Raw genomic sequence first — 25,506 nt, forward strand, 5'->3', positions numbered from 1 at the left:
CTGGGCATTCACGACCCATGAAAAGGCCAGAGGAAAATAGCACAGTCAGGAATGTGGCAGAAAATTGGATTCCCTGAAAAATGCTCCTCCACATCCAGACAAAAATTCGACCCATTTCATCTATATAGTGCATTTTAGAACTCCAGGATATCCCAAAATACCTCACAGCCAATTAAGTACTTTATCCATTTATGTTCATCATTAGCTATAACAAATCCCTATTAAAGAAAGCATAGTTGTATATAGATGCATAGTGCTGTGTAAGTGTTGAACTAAGCTGCACAGACATAGTATTAATCATGTAGGTACAAGAAACACACAGGATATTACTGCTTTAGATGTACCTTTATTTTTTCTGCTTGCCGACACGTTGTATTAGAACAAAGTTCAAATGGTCAAATACGCTGCCATTGACTCCAGGTTGAGTATTTCTCTTGAGACTGGGAGATGCACTGCATTTGGTTGTTGGTCACTGCATGCAAGTGGAGGCGGATTAATGAATCTATCAACTGCGCTTGCAGTACAAGTGTTAGGATTTGATCTATGTTTGGCTCCATTAATTTGGGATCATGATTGTGACTTCAAGTTTACAAATCCAAAGCAGTTGAAATTTAAATAGCCCAGAGTGCATGAGTAAATGACACCACATGGCATTGTTAACTTCTATTTATGCAAATTGAATAACCAAACATTTACACACAATGGAGATGGTCAAATCTGTCTGTTCCAACTAGTCATTAGCAACAAAATATACTTAGCAGATGAGAATAACCATATAACATATGACTGAATATGTCCACCAATATCCATTAAAAGCCTACCAACTCCCACAGTTAGCTTGACTACAGCTTCTCACACCCTGCTTCCTGTAAGGACTCCATCCCATTCTCTCAGTTCCTTCGCCTCCGTCGCATCTGTTCTGATGATGCCACTTTCAAGAACAGTTCCTCTGACATGTCCTCCTTCTTCCTTAACTGAGGTTTTCCACCCACGGTAGTTGACAGGGCCCTCAACCGTGTCCAGCCCATTTCCCGCACATCCGCCCTCACGCCTTCTCCTCCCTCTTGATAGGGTCCCCCTTGTCCTCACTTATCACCCCACCAGCCTCCGCATTCAAAGGATCATCCTCCGCCATTTCCGCCAACTCCAGCATGATGCCACCACCAAACACATCTTCCCTTCACCACCCCCCCGGCGGCATTCCTTAGGGATCGTTCCCTCGATAACACCCTGGTCCACTCCTCCATCACCCCCTACTCCTCAAACCCCTCCCACGGCACCTCCACATGCAACACCTGCCCCTTCACTTCCTCTCTCTTCACCGTCCAAGGGCCCAAACACTCCTTTCAAGTGAAGCAACATTTCACTTGCACTTCCCCCAACTTAGTCTACTGCATTCGTTGCTCCCAATGCGGTTTCCCCTACATTGGAGAGACCAAACGCAGACTGGGTGACCGCTTTGCAGAACACCTTCAGTCTGTCCGCAAGCATGACCCAGACCTCCCTGTCGCTTGCCATTTCAACACTCCACCCTGCTCTCTTGCCCACATGTCTATCCTTGGGGTGCTGCATTGTTCCATTGAAACTCAACGCAAACTGGAGGAATAGCACCTCATCTTCTAACTAGGCACTTTACAGCCTTCCGGACTGAATATTGAGTTCAACAATTTTAGATTTTGAAGTCTCTCCTCCATCCCCACCCCCTTTCCATTTCTTCCCCCTCCTTTTTGTCTTTTCCAATAATTTATATAGATTTTTCTTTTCCCAACTATTTCCATTATTTTTAAATGTACTTCCACCCATCATTTATCTATACCTTTTATGCCCTTTTAGTCTTATTTCACCCCACCCCCACTAGAGCTATCTGTGCCTTACTTGTCCTGCTCTCCACTCTTAATTAGCACATTCTTTTAGATAATATCACCACCTTCAACACCTCTTTGTTCTTTTGTCTGTGTCATCTTTTGGTTATCTCCTCCTATCACTGGCTGCTTGTCCCAACAACCATGCCCCCCCCCCCGCCACCCCACCAACCTTTAAACCAGCTTATATTTCACCCTTTCCTATTTTTACTTAGTTCTCTTGAAGGGTCATGAGGACTCGAAACATCAACTGTGCTCTTCTCCGCTGATGCTGCCAGACCTGCTGAGTTTTTCCAGGTATTCCTGTTTCTGTTTCTCTTTATATAAGATGTGATATTGACTAAACTATTCATGGCCTATGTAGACCAAGTTTTATTCAATCTGCTTCCCTTGGATAACAAACCTGTTAAATCATTCTCAATATGAAACAAGCAAAATAGCACAAAAATAAATTCACTTTGCATTACATTAAAACCACAGATTAATTCCTCAACTTTGGGAGGAACCATCTCTTGTTGAATTTTCATCAAAGCCAGCACACTGGATCCAAGACAATAGCCCCAAGAATCAGACACTGAAAGTCAATACTCCCAAATGAACTCAAAATATGTCTTACAGGGAACATACAACATAAGCACATAAGAAATAAGACCAGGAGTAGACCATTTGGCCCCTCGAGCCTGCTCTGCCATTCAATAAGATCACAGCTGATCATCTTGTGTTTCAATTTCCACATTCCCATCTAACCCCGATAATCTTTGATTCTCTTGCCTAACAAGAATCTATCTACTTCTGCCTTAAAAATATTCAATGACCCCAACCTCACCACCTTCTGAGGCAGAGAATTCCAAAGTCACACAACCCTCAGAAAAATATTCTCATCTCTTTCCTAAAAGGGCGACCCCTAATTTTAAAACAGTGCCCCCTACTTCTGGACTCACCCACAAGAGGAAACATCCTTTCGACGTCCACTTTGTCAAGGCCACTCAGGATCTTGTATACTTCAATCAAATCACCCCTCACTCTTCTAAACTCCAGTGGTAACCAGTCTGTCCAACCTTTCCTCATAAGATAACCCACTCATTCCAGGTATCAATCTAATAAACTTCCTTTGAACCGCTTCCAATGCAGTTACATCCTTCCTTAAATAAGGAGACCAAAACTGCACACAGTATTTGAGGTGCAGTCTCACCAATGCCCTGTATGACTGAAGCATAATATCCTTACTTTTTTGTTAAATCCCTCTCATAATGAAGGATAGCATTCCATTAACTTTCTTAATTACTTGCTGTACCTGCATACTAACTTTGTGACACATGCACAAGAACACCTAGATCCCTCAGCATCTCAGAATTATGCAACCATTTTCTATTTAAATAGTACTGTTTTTTTTATTCTTCCTGCCAAAGTGAACAACTTCACATTTTTCCACATTGTTGCCTACTCACTCAACCTATCCATATTCATCTGCAACCTCCTCATGTCCTCTTCATAACATACTTTCCTATCTATCTGTACCATCTGCAAATTTAGCTACCCTCATCTAAAGTCATTGATGTAAATGGTATAAAGTTGAGACCCTTGTATAGACCCTGTGGGACTCCACTCGTCACATCCTGCCAATCAGAAAAAGACCCATTTGTGCATACTCTCTGCTTTCTGCCAGCTGGCCAGCCAATCTTCTATCCATGCTAATATGTTATCCATTATACCATGTGCTTTTATTTTCCGTAATAATCTTTGATGTGGCAGCTTATCAAATGTCTTCTGGAGACCCAAGTACAGTACGTCTACAAGCTCCCCTTTATCCACTGCACATACTACTCCTTCAAAAAACTCCAATAAATTGGTTAAACATGATTTTCCTTTCAAAAAACCAGGTTGACCCTTCCCAATTGCCTTGAGCTCTTCCAAGTGTCCATCTATAACCACCTTAATGATTGATTCTAATACCTTCCCCTTGACAGGCATCAAGCTAACTGGCCTATAGTTTCCTGTTTCCTGCCTTCCTCTCTTCTTGAATAGAGGGGTTATATTTGTTACTTTTCAGTCTGATGGAACCTTTTCAGAATCTAGGGAACTTTGGAAAATTAACACCAACGCATCGACTACCTCATTAGTAATGTCTTTTAAGACCCTAGGATGAAGTCCATCTGAAACTGGAGACTTGTCAGCCCGCAGCTCCATCAGTTTGCTCAGTACTGCTTCCCTAGTGATTGTAATTTCACCAAGTTCCTCTCTCCCCCCAACCTCCCAATTTACAGCAATTACTGGAATGTTTTTTGTATCCTCTATAGTGAACACAGAAGCAAAATATTTGTTCATTTCTTCCCCCATTTCATTATTAACTACTATTAACTCCCCACTGTCACTCTCCAGAGGACCAACACTCGCTTTCCTTAGTCTTTTCCTTTTTAAAATACCTGTAGAAACTATTGCTATCCATTTTTACATTTCTAGCTAGCTTCCTCTCTTCTCCCTTTCAAACTGGATGTAAAATTCAATCACATTGTGGTCGCTGCTACCTAGGGGTGCCTTTACTCTGAGGTCATTAATTAATCATATCACATTGCACAATACTAAGTCTAATATAACCTGCTTTCTGGTTGGTTGCAGAATATGCTGCTCCAAGAAACTGTCTTGAAAGCACTCTAAGAACTCCTTATCCTAGCTACTACTGCCAACCAAGAGCTCCATCAAGGTCTTTCTAATTCCAATCAGTGCAACAGGGGCATTAAGAACAACACTGGTAGAGCTGAGTTAACTGTAGAATGCATGCATGTTGCACAATAGCATCACCTAAATAGACTGACTGGTCATTCTGTCATTTATTGGACTTTGTGTGCATGATTGCTGTTGTACTAAACAGAACAGAGAATGCGTTTCAAAAGCAATTAATTGGCATGAAAAAGGTGTGCAATATCGTGAGTATGTGAAAGTGTTTTTTAATGCACCTTCCTTCTTTTGATTCAGATCTGTAATGGTAATGGATTTAGTTCATCAAAATACTTCTTTATAGAGCTTATAGTATTTGTTTCCTCCTGGTATTTTTAGAAACACATATGACAAAAAAGCACATCTGTGGCAGTCTCAACTCCTTCTCAGCCTGATGGTCAGTCATCACAAATATTTTAAATAAGCATAAACATTTACAATAGCTCCTAAACTAAAAGTATCTATGCTCTATCTTTTTTAAAAAATATAGCCCCTAACCCTGAAATATTCCTGCTATTGTTTTTTGTGGTAAAATATCACAAACAACTCTCCCACTTGTTTATCAAATGTGACATTGTCAAGTTCAAGATCAAATGAAGAATTGATCATTGGACCAAAGTTGTACAAAAAGAAACTGAATTATAGTGAAAATGTACATATTTCTAAATGACCTTTAAGTTAAACTCAAAGGTAGAAATATATGTAAAATAAGTTTAAATCAGAGTTGGTATTTACTCTTGGTCAACATGAGCAAGACAAAATGATTCAATGCATTATATTTGCATTGCCCATGTTGTACTGGACACACAAACGAATGCTCAGAGTTCTTTTGAAACTGGTAGTGTATGAATAGGGTACCAAGAGCTTTGTCACTGCAGCATTTCCATACATATACTTTTAGTTCAACTAAACAAAATAGGGGAAAAACTGAATGCAAAATCTTGTATGAAACTGTAAGTCAGTTTATAAGGTTTACCTAGAAGTCAAAACTCCCAAGTTAAAAAACATTCCAAAACATTCTGCATGTGTACAGCTGAAGCTGCAAATAAATTGCAACATAAGCTTCACTATACACCTCCCAAAAAACACACCTTACTTCTAAAAAGATCAATAACTGTCAGAATCTCCTAATGTTATTACTACTGAAGTATGTCAATACCTGGTGAATCCATAATATAATATTAACACCAGTCTTCACCACATAAACAGCAGATTTATAATTTTCATACAAGAGCTGAAATAGTGTTTTGAAACTAAACAGCTTAAGCTTTAATTTTGAGCAGGTAGACAATGGAAAATATTAAGCGAACAGCTAACATCACAGTCTTGTGAAGAAGTTGAAATAATTCAGCATTCATCATCCTGTTTATTGATATTAATCTTTCAAGCATTCAATTACATATCAGTGCTGAGCTATCCAATTTCAGCATATTCGCAATAGGTGTAAAATTGAAGCCTGAACCCCAGGTTGTGGAGGGGCGCGGGGGTTGAAGTGGAGAGGGAGTAGGTATCGGCAGATAGATTCCTGCTGCTTATCACTGTCCAATGACTCCTGTTAAAACATACAAGTGGCTTTCAGGTGTGGACAAAAGGGTGCAGCTGTGATGGCCTCGAAATATCTGACACTCATTAGCCTGGTAATGCATGAAGAGTGGTAATTTTAATAAAGTGCTAGACAGCTACCATTTTCTGCGAGACTACACCCCAGCATTAGTGACCATCAATTAATTTAATACATGGCAAAAACAAGGAAAAATAGAAGGACAAAAATAATCCCAAGGTGCATCTGGCTTGATCTGCTGATATACAAAACATTTTTAAAAATAGTTCAAAATATTTGTAACAGTGATATGCAGTAGCGACAATGAATAAATATTAAATGCCATTTGGTGGACTTAATGAGCCTTATGCTCTCCTCAAATCACTTTCCTACAGTAATAAATTAATCTCTTAAGGCAGCAGCTACAGTTTATTTATTGATATTGCCAAAAAAGAATAAAGATTCACTAAGATGTTTGCAGTAGCTCCATTTCTAACAAAATCTTTAAAATTAAGAAGTAATTAAAGCCACACTATTTATACCACTACTGCAGCTACACGGATAAGACTTGCATCTGCAGTATCTTTAAAAGCATACTCAACATTCATTTGCAAATGACTATCTTAAGTCAGTTATCTGCAGAACGCCATTATATTTAAGTATCAAGAAAATGGAACAAACAATTTCTTTAACCTGAGTGAAGAGCAGTCACCTCATTTAAAAGTTCAAACAACTACTTCAAGCCACAAAAGGACTCCAACCTGAAATGAGGTTACACTCTCAAAATCAACTGAGCTTTTTAAAATATATAGCAGGGTGCTTGGTTTTTTATAGATTGATTATCAACATTATGATGACTAAGTCAAATTATGCTTGTATCACATGGCATCCTCAATTTTTAAACCAGTATTTTGAAACGCTCAAGTTCACAGTTTCATCCCCTTCCACCCTCATGAAAACTGTAAATCAATGTTATGGATGATTGGTTTAAATCACTATTCAAAATGACGACCAGGAGAATTGATTCCTAGCAACTATTTGCCCTTCTCCCCCGATATATCAATATCAATTAAAGCCTATACATTTGGAACATTTTATAGCTTGATGTACATCGACAACCATCATGATACTTAGATCACTAAATAGTTATTAAAAACAATAGCATTTGAGGAAGTCACCCAGGTGTTCTACCCAAGCCTCTCTAAAAACAAGAGATCAGCAGACAATGGCAATTCAACTAGGAGGCCAGCCTTAAGTCAACCAATTTGAACAAGCTGCAGTTTTAAAGGACCCTATAACATGGAGGCTGGCAAACAGAGATTTGCGGTAGTCAAAAATGGAGGTTGAAAGGCATGGATGAGAGTTTCAGAGAGCGGAGTTGAAATATACAGTACCAATGAGCTTTAAAACGTGCTTCCTACCCAGCAATGTCAAACAAGGCAGAGGTTATTCATCCTTCCACAGCTTCCAACCTCAGTCTCCCAACCTCGGACGGCCCGCTTCTAGCTCCTACCCAAAATCCACAAACAGGGCTGTCCCGGCAGACCGATTGTGTCAGCCTGTTCCTGCCCCACGGAACTCATTTCTTGCTATCTTGACTCCATTCTCTCTCCCCTTATCCAGTCCCTTCCCACCTACATCCGTGATTCCACTGACACCCTCCATCATATCAACAATTTCCAGTTCCCTAGCCCCAACCGCCTCCTCTTCATCATGGACATCTCTACACCTCCATCCCCCACCAGGATGGTCTGATGGCTCTCCGCTTCTTCCCGAACAGAGGCCCGAACAATCCCCATCCACCACTACTCTCTGTCTGGTTGAACTTGTTCTCTCACTGAACAATTTCTCCTTAAAGTCCTCTCACTTCCTCCAAATAAAAGGTGTGGCTATGGGTACCCGCATGGGCCCCAGTTATGCCTGTCTCTTTATGGGGTATGTGGAACATTCCTTGTTCCAGTCTTACTCCAGCCCCCTCCCACAACTTTCTCCGGTACATCAATGATTGCTTCATTGCTGCTTCATGCTCTCGACTGAACCTGGAAAAATGTATTAATTTTGCTTCCAATTTCCATCCCTCTATCATTTTCACATGGTCCATCTCTGATACTTCCCTTCCCTGACCTCTCTATCTCAATTTCTGGTGATAGACTGTCCAACAATATTCATTACAAGCCGACCGACTCCCACAGCTACCTTGACTACAGCTCCTCACACCCCGCTTCCTGTAAGGATTCCATCCCATTCTCTCAGTTCCTTCAACTCCATCGCATCTGTTCTGATGATGCCATTTTTCAAAACGGTTCGTCTGACATGTCTTCCTTCTTCCTTAACCGAGGTTTTCCACCCACGGTGGTTGACAGGGCCCTCAACCGTGTCCGGCCCATCTCCCACGCATCTGCCCTCACATCTTCCTCTCCCTCCCAGAACCGTGATAGGGTCCCCCTTGTCCTCGCTTCTCACCCCACCAGCCTTCGCATTCAAAGGATCATCCTCCGCCATTTCCGCCAACTCCAGCATGATACCGTCACCAAACACAACTTCCCTTCACCACCACCACTCCTTCCACCACCACCAACACCACCACCCGCCCCCCCCCCCAACCCCCTCACCCCGGGGGCATTCCACAGGGATCGTTCCCTCCGGGACACCCTGGTCCACTCCTCCATCACCCCCTACACCTCAACCCCCTCCCACAGCATCTTCCCATGCAACCGCAGAAGGTGCAACACCTACCCTTTTACTTCCTCTCTCCTCACTGTCCAAGGGCCCAAACACTCCTTTCAAGTGAAGCAGCATTTCACTTGCACTTCCCTCATTTTAGTCTACTGTATTCGCTGCTCCCAATGCGGTTTCCTCTACATTGGAGAGACCAAACGCAGACTGCATGACCGCTTTGCGGAACACCTTCAGTCTGTCCCAAGCATGACCCAGTCCCCCTTTTCGATTGCCATTTTAACACGCCACCCTGCTCTCATGCCCACATGTCCGTCCTTGGCCTGCGGCATTGTTCCAGTGAAGCTCAATGCAAACTGGAGCAACAGCACCTCATCTTCCGACTAGGCACTTTACAGCCTTCCGGACTGAATATTGAGTTCAACAATTTTAGATCATGAACTCTCTCCTCCATCCCCGTCCGCTTTCCGATCCCCTTTTTTTTCCAATAATTTATATAGATTTTTCTTTTCCCACCTATTTCCATCATTTTTAAATGTATTTCCATCCATTGTTTTATCTCTACCTTTTAGCCTATTTTGATCCTTTCCCCCCACCCCACTCGGGCTATCTGTACCTTGCTCATCCTGCTTCCTTAATGCCACCTATTAGCACATTCCTTAGATAATATCACCACCGCCAACACCTCTTTAGCCAAAAGATGTCATAGATAAAAGGACATCTCCACCTACCACTGGCTCTCTATCCAGCTCTACCTGTCCCCACCCCCCTTAAACCATCTTATATTTCACCTCTTTTCTATTTTTCCTTAGTTCTGTTGAAGAGTCATACGGACTCGAAACGTTAACCGTGTTCCTCTCCGCAGATGCTGTCAGACCTGCTGAGTTTTTCCAGGTATTTTTATTTTTGTGTTAGAGGTTATTCATCACTAGGTTCAGCTTACAAAAGCAGCCAGGGAGGGGATTGAGTTGGAATACAAGGTGTGGAACTTTTGGCGAAAATCAATGATATGGCTTTGATTTTATCAAAAGAGAGGCTGGAGTTGACGAAGATTTTTGCTCATTCTGGAATCAATGTAGCTCAACAATCCAACATCACTGTAGTGGTGAAGCGGCTGACAATGGCAATGAAGAGGTAGAACTAGGCACACATTTATGAACAAGGTCACTGAGTGGCAACATGCAGGCAAGGAAGAGAGCCAAGAATGGTTGAAGCCTTGTAATACAGTGAACATGCAGGGGTGGGAGTAGAAGCCATTATAGGAACTGTACTGTGATGGGTAGGAATGGAAACAAGCTTGGGCAGTGTCTTTGAAGTAGGCCATGGAGGAAAGATTTTTTTTTAAAAAAAAGGTATATATCAAGGGTGCACTGCTATGAAGCATTCCTTTAAAGAAAAAAGTACAATCAAGATAAACAAATTTAAAGCTGATTAAGAATTGTATTTACAGTTGAATTCATGGATTATTCATCAGTTTAAAATGCTACTGGGAATAAAAAGTTGAAGATCCTAAAGTCACACTTAAGATATCAGTAGGTATCTGTACAGAAATACAAAGCAAATGAGAAAATGACATTTGGAGTCAAATTAATGTAAAGACCAAGGCTGTTGCCTAAACTTGTGGCCTAGGTGTGAATTAAGTAAAATAATGCAGGAAAACATTTGGAGTTATCTTCTGTTGACCAACTTGCTGTTGCAATATGCTGATAAGCTGCTAAGTAATGGCATAAATAGGCTGTGTCCAGGAAAAATCTCTTCTTAATTGGCTTCAAAATATGAAAATGAAAAAAATACTTACTGGCATAACAATTGCTGGAGTAATGGAATGAAAAGCTTTCAAATGTTTTTATTTTTCCCTTGGCCTCAACTCAAAGTTTCTCAGTAATATTAGGGATCTCTCATTACAATATTAAAATACAAGTTCTTACAGCCTAGTGGTACTCATTTTTTGATCATCTCCTATGTAGATGGTGACAGTTTAACATACAAGTAGCAATATTTTCTAGCCGGCTGGTTGATTGAATAAATCCCGAGTTAAACATCCATAACCACACGTGGCCTGTAATCCAATGGTTTACACTCAAGGTTGTACATATCATATGAAATGCTGAACTTTCTCACACTACATCGGTCAAAGCAGCAATGGGCCATTTTAACCATCCTCAGGTACAGAAAGGAAACATGGCAGGGTTCCTGCTCCAAATTGCTTGTGACTGGGCAATACATCAATTATTGAAACTCAGCTGGGAAGGCCCCCTATTGGTGAATTTTGTCATCCTCAAGGAGATAGGGCACATGGAACCAGACCCGAGGGAACTGATAATGGCATGGGAATTAACTGGAAAGAGAAAAGCACCTTGACTCCAGTGTCAAATCACACATGTATTACTTCACATGCCAACAGTGAATATGCTCTAAACATGCCAGAAATGGAAAATAAGTTGAAAGCATGACCATACTGCATAAACACAGGCTTCACGTCAGGGATCAATAGCTTAGGAAATGTGAACCAAACTGAGCTGCAGCTGACTCCCACTCATATTACATGGCTACTAACACTGATTTACTTTCTGTAAACCACTAGCATGTATCTTCCGCACACACAATAAACAATACAATGAAAAGGAAACTTCACTAGATCAGCCGAGCAGCTTGAGGTGTCACTCTTTTAATTTAGTACACTTATTACTTTTGTCCATGACTACATTCCATTTTCACATTTTAAGCATTAATCAAGTTACTAAAGTCCTGCATAAACAATTGCAAATGGTTTAAACTGATAATTGCAATTTATGACACAAAACGTAATGAATTATAATTTCTCATACAGACAAATATACATCAACTGAGAAAATATCGTGGGACCTTGCTATTTAATAATGAAAAAATGATCAAAATCAATCTGAAGACACTCTCATTCCAGAAATAATCATAAAAGCAATATTCAGAGATACGTGTTTTTGGGCCAGGGAAGGAAAATGCAGGAGATAAAACATTGCATTCACAACTTTTGAAATTTAACTAGTTGCTTCATAAAAAGCTTAAAATCTGAAATCAGTGACACACAAAGTCTGCTGCAAAACACCCACAATTACTCCATTTAAAAAGTCAGCAGGGATTCAATTACATCCCACTGTGATGAACTGAAGCTGTGTTAGGCAGAGCAACACTGCAACTGTAATTCGCAGCAGCATACATTAATGAGTAAACTTCTACAAGCATGAAGTCAAGTCTACCAAGTCTAGTGGCATGTGTTACATAATGATTTCAGGCAGTGCCTTTTCACCTCTCAGTTCTGCAATGAAGTCCTGTTGCTTTTCCTGAACTACCTCTCTGCAAGTGCTCCAAGTGAAATTTAATTCTGTAGCTTCAACCCCATCGCCGGTGGTCACAAGACCACAGCACACCAAAACGACCGATAGTGTTGGAAGACAGTTGCATGTGGAATGACCACAACAACGACCCTACCAGGAAATGCAAATGTTGTAAAGGATATTCATCTGGGGTAAAAGCAAAATACTGCGGATGCTGGAAATCTGAAACAAAAATAAAAATAACTGGAAAAACTCAGCAGGTCTGACAGCATCTGCGGAGAGGAATACAGTCAACGTCTCAAGTCCGTATGACTTCATCAGAACTGAGGAAAATAGAAATGTGGTGAAGTATAAGCTGGCTGAGGGGTGTGGGACAGGTAGAGCTGGATAGAGGGCCAATGATAGGTGGAGGCAAAGAAGAAATTGCCAAAGATGACTAGGCAAAAGGACAAAGGGGTGTTGACGGTGGTGATATTAGCTCAGGAATGTGCTAATGGTGACATTAAGGCTAGAAAGCAGGATGAGCAAGTGACAGATAGCCCTAGTGGGGGTGGGGTGGGGGAAGGGATCGAAATAAGCTAAAAGGTAGAGATAAAACAATGGATGGAAATACATTTAAAAGTAACGGAAATAGATGGGAAAAGAAAAATATATTTAAAAAATATATAAATAATTAGAAAAAGGGGGATCGGAAAGGGGTGGGGATGGAGGAGAGAGTTCATGATCCGAAGTTGTTGAACTCAATATTAAGTCTGGCAGGCTGTAAAGTACCTAATCGGAAGATGAGGTGCTGTTCCTCCAGTTTACGTTGAGCTTCACTGGAACACTGCAGCAGGCCAACTGCAGACAGGTGGACATGAGTGCAGGGTGGTGTGTTGAAATGGTAAGCGACAGGGAGGTCTGGGTCATGCTTGCAGACAGACCAAAGGTGTTCCGCAAAGCAGTCACCCAGTTTGCGTTTGGTCTCTCCAATGTAGAGAAGACTGCATTGGGAGCAGCGAATGCAGTCGACTAAATTGAGCGAAGTGCAAGTGAAATGCTGCTTCACTTGAAAGGAGTGTTTAGGACCTTGGACAGTGAGGAAGGGGAAAGTATAGGGGCAGGTGTTGCACCTTCTGTGGTTGCATGGGAAGGAGCCGTGGGAGGGGTTTGAGGTGTAGGGCATGATGGAGGAGTGGACCAGGGTACCCCGGAGGGAATGATCCTTGCGGAATGCTGCCAGAGGGGGTGAAGGGAAGATGTGTTTGGTGGTGGCAACATGCTGGAGTTGGCGGAAATGGCGGAGGATGATCCTTTGAATGCGGAGGCTGGTGGGGTGATAAGTGAAGCCAAGGGGGACCCTATCATGGTTCTGGGAGGGAGAGGAAAGTCTGAGGGTAGATGCGTGGGAGACGGGCTGGACACGGTGAGGGTCCTGTCAACCACCGTGGGTGGAAAACCTCGGTTAAGGAAGAAGGAAAACATGTCAGAGGAACTGTTTTGGAAAGTGGCATCATCAGAACAGATGCGACGGAGGCGAAGGAACTGAGAGAATGGGATGAAGCCCTTACAGGAAGCAGGGTGTGAGGAACTGTAGTCAAGGTAGCTGTGGCTGAGTTACTCAATAGCAAACTAGAGGAACAGCACCTCATCTTTTGACTAGGCACTTTACAGCCTGCCAGATTTAATATTGAGTTCAACAACATCAGATCATGAACTCTCTCCTCCATCCCCACCCCCTTTCTGATCCCCCTTTTTCTAATTATTTATATATTTTTAAAATATATTTTTCTTTTCCCACCTATTTCCATTACTTTTAAATGTATTCCCATCCATTGTTTCATCTCCACCTTTTAACCTATTTTGATCCCTTCCCCCCATCCCATCCCCACTTGGGCTGTCACTTGCTCGTCCTGCTTTCTACCCCTAATGTCACCATTAGTACATTTCTTAGCTAATATCACCGCCGTCAACCCCCCTTTGTCCTTATTCATCTGGAGCTTGGGTTAAAGCATGTGGCTAGAGGAACGTTGTTCCATATCCTGCAAACCCATTAACCCAACATCCTGCCACATCGCTCCTGGAGAGAGAAATAAACAGTACTATCACCTGCCCCCTAACAAGCACTGAACTAAGGTGCATGTTATGTTGAACCTTCTCCAAGCTACTTTACTGTACAAATTAAATCAACCCTTGAGCAACACTCGAGAGGGTAACTGTTTCACATACCTCTAGAATCCTGTCTTGGATCTGTAATCCCCCTTCTTTGTCTGCTGGCCCATTCTCCACTATTTTTGACACAAAGATCCCCTCACATGTTGTGCTGTCTTGATTTTCCTTTAAAAAGGTGCCAAAAGCATAAGAAGTTAATTTAGTATTTGAAATGCCCAACAGAAAACAGAATGAAATAAATGTGAACACACTAACAAGACGGGGAGGTGCCAACTTCAAATGAGATCCAATGTGGCATGCAATGACCTGAAGGCATTTTTGTGGTGGCAATAGGTGATAGCTGAACTACAGATATGGTGACAACAGCTGACAGTCGCCTTGCTATTGGGGAACAACAAAAAAGAAAAAGACAGACTTGTCTTTATAGCGTTTTTCACGACATCAAACGTCTCAAAAGTGCTTCACAGCCAATGGAGTACTTTTGAAGTGCAGTCACTGTTGCAATGTAGAAAATGTGGCAGCCAATTTGCACACAGCAAGCTCCCATAAGCACCAAAGTGATAATAACCAGATAATCTGTTCTTTTGATGCTGATTGAGGGATAAACACTTTCTAAGGCAGCAGGGCTTACTGCTCTTCTTTGAAATAGTCTCATGGGGTATTTTACATCCACCCAAGCAAGCTGAAGGGGAATCAGTTTGAACTCTGATTGGAAAGACAACACTTCTGATAGAGCTGCACTGTAAGTGTCAGCCTTGATTTTTGTGCCAAAATCCTGAAATGGTACTTAAACCCAGAAGCTTATGACTCAGGGCCCAGAGTGCTACCAAGTGAGCCATAGCTGACAAAGGCATATTTTAAATATTCTAATGTAATGCCTCCATGTGAAAGGAGCAGGAGCTGCCAGAGGTATTTCCATTTGCAGCATGAATGCAATCACTTTGGGCATGTGTATATCAATGGAACTCTGCTGCAGAAACTACTTTGGCATTGCTGGAAGAACATGTTCAGTTCTTCTGCATAAAACATTAACGAGATCAGATGCTGTAAATCTTGTCAGAGGTCCCGAGCAATGTTAAATATCCCCATAGGGGAACAGGTTTTGAAAATGCTGGTTATAATGGGGTTGTAGCAATAAACATACCGCACAAGGTCTCCCACCGATAATATTAAATCCCAGGGAACCCAAGTCCCGCTGCATAACGATGGTCAGTGTCTCTCCGCCCTAGAAATGGATAAGATGACACATGTTGGTTGGCAAAGCCATGAATAACTACTTTAATGACCAGTTGGTAATTGCCCATGATGGGAAGAAATGGAAAATATTGTTTGAATTAAACAGATATATAAACCAGTTTAACAGCAAAAGAACTAGGGCAGGATTTTTCGCTTGGTGTACAGGCACTCATCCGAACCACTCCAGTGTGAAATAGCACATAATGACATTCGGTGACTGATCCGACATCATTGCGCACTCGCACGCTATTTTGGTCGGCAGGCGTGCGCAAGAGTCGGCAACACACCCGCTGCCAACATTATGAGGCCTACTAAGGCTATTAACATAGTAATCAACGGTGATTTTTTGTTTCCTGTCCAACATTACGATTGACGGGCGGGCGAATCGGGCATTGACTTTTTGAGGAAACCTCATCCAAGGGCGGGATGAGGCTTCCGATAATTTTTTAAAAATTAAAATGTTTGGACAGAATTTTCAACATGCCAGATGTTCAGGTGACCGATTCTGATGCGTGGACATTTTTCTTGGCATTTCAAAATCTTTATTCATAGCTTTTAAATTCTCCAGCTCCCTGAGGCAGCCCTCGCAGGCAGCAGCCTGTTTCCTGGCCGCTCCTGGGCCCGTCGACTGTGCCTGCACGCCAAACTCAAAATCCTGCCCCTGGACTTGTGCACAAAATATATCAACAACCTACTCCATCTGTTGAGGGTCAAAAACACTTGGAAGTGGAGGAGTTGGACTGATCTCGCAGTTCTGGTGGCATGGTTAGTGACACCACTTTAACACGCAATCATGCTCCAATCTTACACTTCATATAGGGGAGGGGGGTGGCAACTATCCTGGGTAATTTATTTCTAATATTTAGTTCAACACACTGTTTTGTTAAATGAAACCTCCAGCACACCTTAATTCTGTGTTTATAAATTGGTTGGAAGTTCAGCCACAATTTTATTTGTACTACAAGCAGAATGGGTGGGTGGATGAAAGGGGGTGCGGTTGTTGGGGGCTATCACAGGTCTCATTAAGTATCATTCAAAAAGACAAAGGTTCAATGTGGCTGCAAATTGTCCTCTACCTCCAGGAAAGGATGAGCTGACCAATGAGTGTGGGGACAAAGAACCTCCCCTCACCCCCAGCATCGCACCCAGAATACACAAAACTGCAGTGGGGGTCTGGGAATGTCATGGCAGAAGTTGTGTCATGGATGGTTTAGCAGAACGAGATTTAAGTGTCCCTCTTCAGACAGATGTTTATGCAAATATATATATATATATAAAAATATGTAATACATACACCTGTGCAGCTGTGTGTGTTAACTGACTTTCCATATTGTTCAGCTTCCATTTGTCTACACATATATATTTGTCTGTGTGTGGTGACTGACCCTTCCTGTTGTCCATCACTAGCTGACTCTGTCAGTCTCTATGTGCCGCTCTGTGCTGAATGACACACTGTTGCTCATCAACTGCTTCATTTGTGTCTATGTTAGACACTCTGTGCTGCCTGACCCTTACTCTGTTCCAGTCCCCTTTCCTCTGCCTCTGCATCCTTCTCCCCTTCACCTTCACCTGCCTCCATGTCCCACACGCCACCCTCTGCCTCTCTGACCACCCCCCTCCCCACCTCCATTCCCACCTCACTCTCTCACTCCTTTCTGACCTCCATTTCCCCATTCCGTTCCCCCTCTCTCCCCACATTGTCCTCTCCTGTCCCCCTCTCTCTCTCCCCTTTAGGCCCCCCTTCCCCTAAGCCCCTCTCTCCCTCCTCTTTTCCCTCTTTCCCCCGCTTACTCCCTCTCCTCTCTCAACTATTCCCTTTCTCTCGCTCCTCACCCCCCTCTGTTCCTCTTCTCTCCCTCCGGTCTCCTCCACCCCCCTGTCGTGTTCAACCACTCTCCTTCCGTCTTCTCCCTTGTTCCACCTCTTTTCCTCCTCTCTCCCCTAGTTCTCCCTCACTCCCCCTTCTTTTTCCATTCCCCCACTCTCCCCCAATTTGCCTGCTCTCCCTACTCTCGCCACACCGTTCCCCCGCTCTCACCTATCTCTCCCCACATTCCCCCTCTCAGCTCTCATTACCCCATCTCCCTGCTATCACATGGCACCCCCCACTGTCTCCCCGCTCACACACCAACCCCTTGTCTCCCCGCTCTCACTCCCCATCTCCCCCTCTCATCCCATCCCACTGTAGCCCCCCGACCCCCTTCCACACCTCACCCCCTTCCCCCTCTCATCCCCTCCCCCCATCTATTCCTCTCACACCCTCCCCATTTCATCCCCTTCCCCCTCTGCCCAATCTGACCCGTCTCCCCTCAACCATCCCCATCTCCCCCTCCTCACTGTCGCATCTCCCCCCTCAACCCCTTACCCCCTACTCACCCCATTCCTCATCACTCCCCACTCGTGCACCCCCATCTCCTCCCTTCACCCCCCTCACACTCCTCCCATTCACACCCCATAGGTCTCCTCCCTCAGCCCCTCCACGCCGCTCTGCACCCTGTTTCCCCCTTTTCACCCACCCTCCTCCCATCCCCATCTCCCCGCTCTCAACCCGCAGCCCCATCTCCCCACTCTCACCCCTCACCGCCATCTCCCCCCTCACCGCCTTCCCCACGCTCTCCCCTCACCCACTTTCCCCATTCTCCCTTCCCCCCTCACACCTACCCCTACCCCTCTCACCCCCTTTCCCCACCCCGCCGAACGCCTTTCCCCACCCCCCGCCCCCTGCCCCCCAAACCCCGTTCCCCATCCCCAACCCCCTTCCCCCCTCACACCCACCCCTATCCCTGTCACCTCCCCTTCCATGCCTCCCGCCCCTACCCCCTCACTTCCCCACCCCCTTCCCCCCTCACACCCACCCCTACCCCTCTCACTTCCTTCACCCCACCCCGACCCCTTTTCTCCATCCCCCTGCCCCCTCCCCCTTTCACGCCAACACTCCCCCTCGCCCCCCAAACCCCATTCCCCATCCTCAACCCCCTTCCCCCCCCTCACACGCACACCCAACCCTCTCACCTCCCCTTCCCCCAACCCTCCCGCCCCTACCCCTCTCACCACACAACCCCCTTTCCCCAACCCCAACACCCCACTCAATTCCGCCCCCCTCATCACCGCTCCCATTCAATTCCCCCCTCATCACCGCCCCCACTCAATTCCCCCCTCATCACCCCCCCCACTCAATTCCCCCCTCATCACCCCCCCACTCAATTCCCCCCTCATCACTCCCACCCACTCAATTCCCCCCTCATCACTCCCACCCACTCAATTCCCCCCTCATCACTCCCACCCACTCAATTCCCCCCTCATCACTCCCACCCACTCAATTCCCCCCTCATCACTCCCACCCACTCAATTCCCCCCTCATCACTCCCACCCACTCAATTCCCCCCTCATCACTCCCACCCACTCAATTCCCCCCTCATCACTCCCACCCACTCAATTCCCCCCTCATCACTCCCACCCACTCAATTCCCCCCTCATCACTCCCACCCACTCAATTCCCCCCTCATCACTCCCACCCACTCAATTCCCCCCTCATCACTCCCACCCACTTTCCCCCCCCCACCCATTTCCCACCATTGCCCCCCCCACCCACTTTCCCCCCTCGCCACCCTTCAACCCCTCTCACTCCCCAAACCCCTTCCCCCTCTCACCCCGTCACAACCCCACCTCCTTCCTCCCTCCCCACTGTCACCCCCTATCTCCCACTTTAACCCCCTTCCCCACTTTAACAACCCCATCTCACCACTCTCATCCCCATTCCCCCCTTTCCCCCTTCCCAACCCTTTCCCCACTCCTTCTCACCCCTTTCCCGACACCCCCTTCCTTCCCTCACACGCCCATCCCCCTCTCCTCCCTCTCTCTCCCCCATCACCTCCCCATCTCATCCCTCCAACCCCTTCCCCTCTCAAACCCTCCCTGCTCCCCTCTCTCACCACTCCCCCCCTCTCACCCCATCATCTCTCCCCCCTCTCACCCCATCATCTCTCCCCCCTCTCACCCCATCATCTCTCCCCCCTCTCACCCCATCATCTCTCCCCCCTCTCACCCCATCATCTCTCCCCCCTCTCACCCCATCATCTCTCCCCCCTCTCACCCCATCATCTCTCCCCCCTCTCACCCCATCATCTCTCCCCCCTCTCACCCCATCATCTCTCCCCCCTCTCACCCCATCATCTCTCCCCCCTCTCACCCCATCATCTCTCCCCCCTCTCACCCCATCATCTCTCCCCCCTCTCACCCCATCATCTCTCCCCCCTCTCACCCCATCATCTCTCCCCCCTCTCACCCCATCATCTCTCCCCCCTCTCACCCCATCATCTCTCCCCCCTCTCACCCCATCATCTCTCCCCCCTCTCACCCCATCATCTCTCCCCCCTCTCACCCCATCATCTCTCCCCCCTCTCACCCCATCATCTCTCCCCCCTCTCACCCCATCATCTCTCCCCCCTCTCACCCCATCATCTCTCCCCCCTCTCACCCCATCATCTCTCCCCCCTCTCACCCCATCATCTCTCCCCCCTCTCACCCCATCATCTCTCCCCCCTCTCACCCCATCATCTCTCCCCCCTCTCACCCCATCATCTCTCCCCCCTCTCACCCCATCATCTCTCCCCCCTCTCACCCCATCATCTCTCCCCCCTCTCACCCCATCATCTCTCCCCCCTCTCACCCCATCATCTCTCCCCCCTCTCACCCCATCATCTCTCCCCCCTCTCACCCCATCATCTCTCCCCCCTCTCACCCCATCATCTCTCCCCCCTCTCAACCCCCTCCCCCCTCTCAACCCCCTCCCCCACACCGTCTCCCCCTCTCAACCCCCTCCCCCACACCGTCTCCCCCCCTCTCAAAACCCCCCACCGTCTCCCCCCCTCTCAAAACCCCCCACCGTCTCCCCCCCTCTCAAAACCCCCCACCGTCTCCCCCCCTCTCAAAACCCCCCACCGTCTCCCCCCTCTCAAAACCCCCCACCGTCTCCCCCCCTCTCAAAACCCCCCACCGTCTCCCCCCCTCTCAAAACCCCCCACCGTCTCCCCCCCTCTCAAAACCCCCCACCGTCTCCCCCCCTCTCAAAACCCCCCACCGTCTCCCCCCCTCTCAAAACCCCCCACCGTCTCCCCCCCTCTCAAAACCCCCCACCGTCTCCCCCCCTCTCAAAACCCCCCACCGTCTCCCCCCCTCTCAAAACCCCCCACCGTCTCCCCCCCTCTCAAAACCCCCCACCGTCTCCCCCCCTCTCAAAACCCCCCACCGTCTCCCCCCCTCTCAAAACCCCCCACCGTCTCCCCCCCTCTCAAAACCCCCCCGTCTCAAAGCGCCGTCTCCATCGTCTCTCCCCTCCAACTTCACACCCCATCCCCTGCTCTCATGCACGCCACACCCATCCTTCACTGACCACCCCGCCCCTTCACCCATATCGCCCACCCTCTTCCCGCCCCACTCCCCCCCAACTCCCCCCTCACCCCCACACCCCCTCCGCATCACCCACCTCCCTCATCACCCCCAACCACTCTCCCCTGCACACACCACTCCCACCCACTACCACCCGCAACCTCCACTACCCCCCTCACCCACTCCTCCCCACCCACACCTCCCCTCACCAACCATTCCCCCCACCTACCCACTCCCTCATGCCCCCCCACCCATCCACTCTCACTTCACCCGCCACCTTCACACTTCACCTCCCCACCCACCCACTCCCCCTCCACTCCCCCCTCACCCTCCACCCACCCAGTCCCCCTTCACCCTCCACCCACCCAGTCCCCCCTCACCCACTCCCCCCTTCACCCCCCACCCACCCACTCCCCCTTCACCTCCCCACCCACCCACTCCTCCCCTTCCCCCCACCCACTACCCCCTCACCCCCACCCACCCACTACTCCCTCAAGCCTCACCCACCCACACACACCCACTACCCCCCTCAGCTCCACCTACTCCCCACTCATCCCCACCTGCTCCCCACTCACCCACTCCTCCTCACACCCACCCCCTCACCCCCCCACTGCCCCTCACCCCCCCACTGCCCCTCACTTCCCACGCACCTACTCCCCCCTCAGCTCCACCCGCTCCCCCCTCATCCTCCACCCGCTCCCCACTCATCCTCCACCCGCTCCCCACTCACCCACTCCCCCATCACCCCCACCCCCTCAAACCTCACCCCCTCAAACCTCACCCCCTCAAACCTCACCCCCTCAAACCTCACCCCCTCAAACCTCACGCACCTACTCCCCTCTCCCCCCACCCACCCACTACCCCCTCACCCACTCCCCCTCAGCCCCACCTACGACACCCCTCATCCCCCACACAATCCCCCCTCATCCCCCAGCCCCCCACCCAACCGCTCTCACCTCACTCCCCACCCACCCACTCCCCCCTCGTCCCCCACCCACCCACTCCCCCCTCACACCCCACCCATTTACCCCCTCACCCACCTACCACCCTCACCCATCACCCATTTACCTCCCCACCACCCCCTCACCACCCCTCTCTCTCCCCAACATCCTTCCCACCTCTAACCCCTCACCCCTCCCCCTCACCCCCACCCCCTTCTCTCCACTCACCCTTACGCCCCTCACCCCTTCCCTCCTCTCACCCACTCCCCACATCCCCCACCCACTCCCCTCTCACCCCCCACTCCCCACTCCCCCCTCACCCACTCCCCCCTCAAACCTCACCACCCCACTCCCCCTCACTTCCCACGCACCCACTCCCCCCTCAGCCCCACCTACACCCCCCCTCATCCCCCACACACTCCCCCCTCACCCCCACCCCCCACCCACTCCCACCTCAGTCCCCACCCACCCACTCCCCCCTCACCCCCCACCCACTCTCCCCTCACACCCCACCCACCCACTCCCCCCTCACATCCCACCCACCCACTCCCCCCTCACCCACCTACCACCCTCACCCATCACCCATTTACCTCCCCACCACCCCCTCACCACCCCTCTCTCTCCCCCCAACTCCCTTCCCCCCTCTCACCACCCAACCTCCTTCCCACCTCTAACCCCTCACCCCTCCCCCTCACCCCCACCCTTCTCTCCTCTCACCCACTCCCCCCTCACCACCCCACTCCCCCCTCACCACCCCACTCCCTCAAACCTCACCACTCCACTCCCTCAAACCTCACCACCCCACTCCCCCTCACTTCCCACGCACCCACTCCCCCCTCACCCACTCCCCCCTCAGCCCCACCTACCCCCTCAGCCCCCACACACTCCCCCCTCACCCCCACCCCCCAATCCACACACTCCCCCCTCACCTCCACCCCCCAACCCACCCACTCCCCCCTCACCCCCACCCCCCAACCCACCCACTCCCCCCTCACCCCCACCCCCCAACCCACCCACTCCCACCTCACTCCCCACCCCCCAACCCACCCACTCCCACCTCACTCCCCACCCACCCACTCACTCCCCCTCATCCCCCACCCACCCACTCACTCCCCCTCATCCCCCACCCACCCACTCACTCACTCCCCCTCATCCCCCACCCACCCACCCACTCACTCCCCCTCATCCCCCACCCACCCACTCACTCCCCCTCATCCCCCACCCACCCACTCACTCACTCCCCCTCATCCCCCACCCACCCACTCACTCACTCCCCCTCATCTCCCACCCACCCACTCACTCCCCCTCATCCCCCACCCACCCACTCACTCCCCCTCATCCCCCACCCACCCACTCACTCCCCCTCATCCCCCACCCACCCACTCACTCCCCCTCATCCCCCACCCACCCACTCACTCCCCCTCATCCCCCACCCACCCACTCACTCCCCCTCATCCCCCACCCACCCACTCACTCCCCCTCATCCCCCACCCACCCACTTACCCCCTCACACCCCACCCACTTACCCCCTCACACCCCACCCACTTACCCCCTCACACCCCACCCACTTACCCCCTCACCCATCACCCATTTACCTCCCCACCACCCCCTCACCACCCCTCTCTCCCCGACTCCCTTCCCCCCTCTCACCACCCAACCTCCGTCCAACCTCTAACTCCTCACCCTCACCCCCACCCCCTTCTCTCCTCTCACCCACTCCCCCCATCCTCCACCCACTCCCCCTTCACACCCCCACTCCTCTCACCCACTTCCCCACTCTTCTCACCCACTACCCCCCCATTCTCCAACCACTACCCCCTCCCCACTCCACCTCCTCACCCCTCACCCACTTACCCGTCACCAACCCCTCACCATCTATCTCTCTCCCCGATCCCCTTCCCCCCTCTCACCACCCCACCTCCTTCCCCCAAAGACCGCCCACCCCTCCCCCTTCACCCCCACCCCTTCCACCCAGCCCCATCCTTCCTCTCACCCACTGACCACCTCACCTCCTTCCTCTCTTGTCGCTCTAAACCCTGCCCCTTCCCCCCTCTTTCACCTCCCCCCTACCCCTTCCCTGCTCCCGCCTCTCTATCTCTCATCCCCTATTCCCTCTCACCCCCATCTCCTCACCATCTCACCCCTCCATCTCCTCCCCCTCTGAAACCCTTCATCCCTCTCAAACCTTCCCCTTACCATTTCTTCCACCTCCTGCCCATCTTCCCCCCTCTCCACATCACCCCGCCCACCGCGTCTCCCCCCCGCTCCACATCACCCCGCCCGCCGCGTCTCCCCCCCTCTCCACATCACCCCCCCGCCGCGTCTCCCCCCCTCTCCACATCACCCCCCCGCCGCGTCTCCCCCCTCTCCACATCACCCCCCCACCGCGTCTCCCCCCCTCTCCACATCACCCCCCCACCGCGTCTCCCCCCCTCTCCACATCACCCCCCCGCCGCGTCTCCCCCCCTCTCCACATCACCCCCCCGCCGCGTCTCCCTCTCCACATCACCCCCCCGCCGCGTCTCCATCTCCACATCAACCCCCACCAGATCTCCCCCTCTACACATCACCCGCCCTCTTGCCTCGCCCCTCTCATTCCCACACCCCGGTCTCCCCCGCTCACCCCCAAACCCATCCCCAACTCACCCCCTACCCTTTCTCACCCCATCCTTTCCCCCTCTCACACCCCAGCCCCTCCCATTCCCACACCCTCCACCACCTCCCCCTTCTCACAGCCCCAGCCCCTCACCCCCTTCCCTCCGTTTCCCCCTCATCCCTCATCACCTCCCCATCACCCAATCCCCCACATCACACCCAGCCTCGCCCCTCACTCCTCCTCTCTCCCCTTCAACACCACGCACCCAGACCTCCCCCTCGTCTGCTCGTCTCCCCCCTCCAACCCCACCGCCTGACTCCCTCCTCGTATCCGCATTCTCAATCCCGTCTAACCCTCTCACCCCCATCTCCTCCCTCTCACTCCCAGTCTCCCCCTCTGAACCACCGTCTTCCACCCTCTCATCCCTTTCCCCATCAACCCCTCTCTCCCCAAACTCCCCCATCAACAACTCTCTCCCCAAACTCGCCCATCTCCCTCGATCCCCCCAACTCCCTCGCTCTCTCCCCCTCATCTCCCTCCTTCGTCTCGCCCATTATCTCCCCCTCAACTCCCCAAACCACTCCCCTCTCCTCCCCCATCATCTTCCCCCCTCTCCTCCCCCATCATCTTCCCCCTTCTCCTCCCCCATCATCTTCCCCCCTCTCCTCCCCCCTCTCCTCCCCCATCATCTTCCCCTCGTCACCAACCTCTCCCCCTCCCCCAAAGTCACCCCAACTCACCCCCTCCACCCCCTTCCCCTTCTCAACTCCCACCCTTTACCCCTCCACACCCCACCCTCTCCCCCTTCTCAACTCCCACCCTTTACCCCTGCACACCCCACCCCCTCCCCTTACACCCCCACACCCTTCACACCTCCTCCTCTAACCTGTCTCCATCGTCTCCCTCCTCTCCTCCCCCTCTCCCCACCCCCTCGTCTCCCCCTCGCCCCACTCCCTCTCCCTCCTCGCCTCCTCCTCGCCCCACCCCCTCGCCTCCCCCTCGCCCCACCCCCTCGCCCTCCTCGCCTCCCCCTCGCCCCACCCCCTCGCCCCACCCCCACCTCGCCTCGCCCCACCCCCTCTCACCC

The 25,506-nt window shown here is 49.8% G+C and overlaps 1 protein-coding gene across 1 annotated transcript in view; it reads right to left on the reverse strand.

Moving 5' to 3' along the window:
• pdzrn3b (PDZ domain containing RING finger 3b) overlaps nt 1-25,506 on the reverse strand; it is a 451,624-nt gene that overhangs the window by 405,121 nt on the left and 20,997 nt on the right. The window contains exons 2-3 of the mRNA XM_041192618.1: nt 15,403-15,483; nt 14,316-14,423 (exon numbers count right to left, since the gene is read on the reverse strand). Coding sequence (XP_041048552.1) covers nt 14,316-14,423; nt 15,403-15,483 — 189 coding nt within the window. The remainder of the gene's footprint in view (nt 1-14,315; nt 14,424-15,402; nt 15,484-25,506) is intronic.

The sequence above is a fragment of the Carcharodon carcharias genome, chromosome 7 (assembly GCF_017639515.1).
Source record: "Carcharodon carcharias isolate sCarCar2 chromosome 7, sCarCar2.pri, whole genome shotgun sequence".
Classification (NCBI taxonomy): Eukaryota; Metazoa; Chordata; class Chondrichthyes; order Lamniformes; family Lamnidae; genus Carcharodon; species Carcharodon carcharias.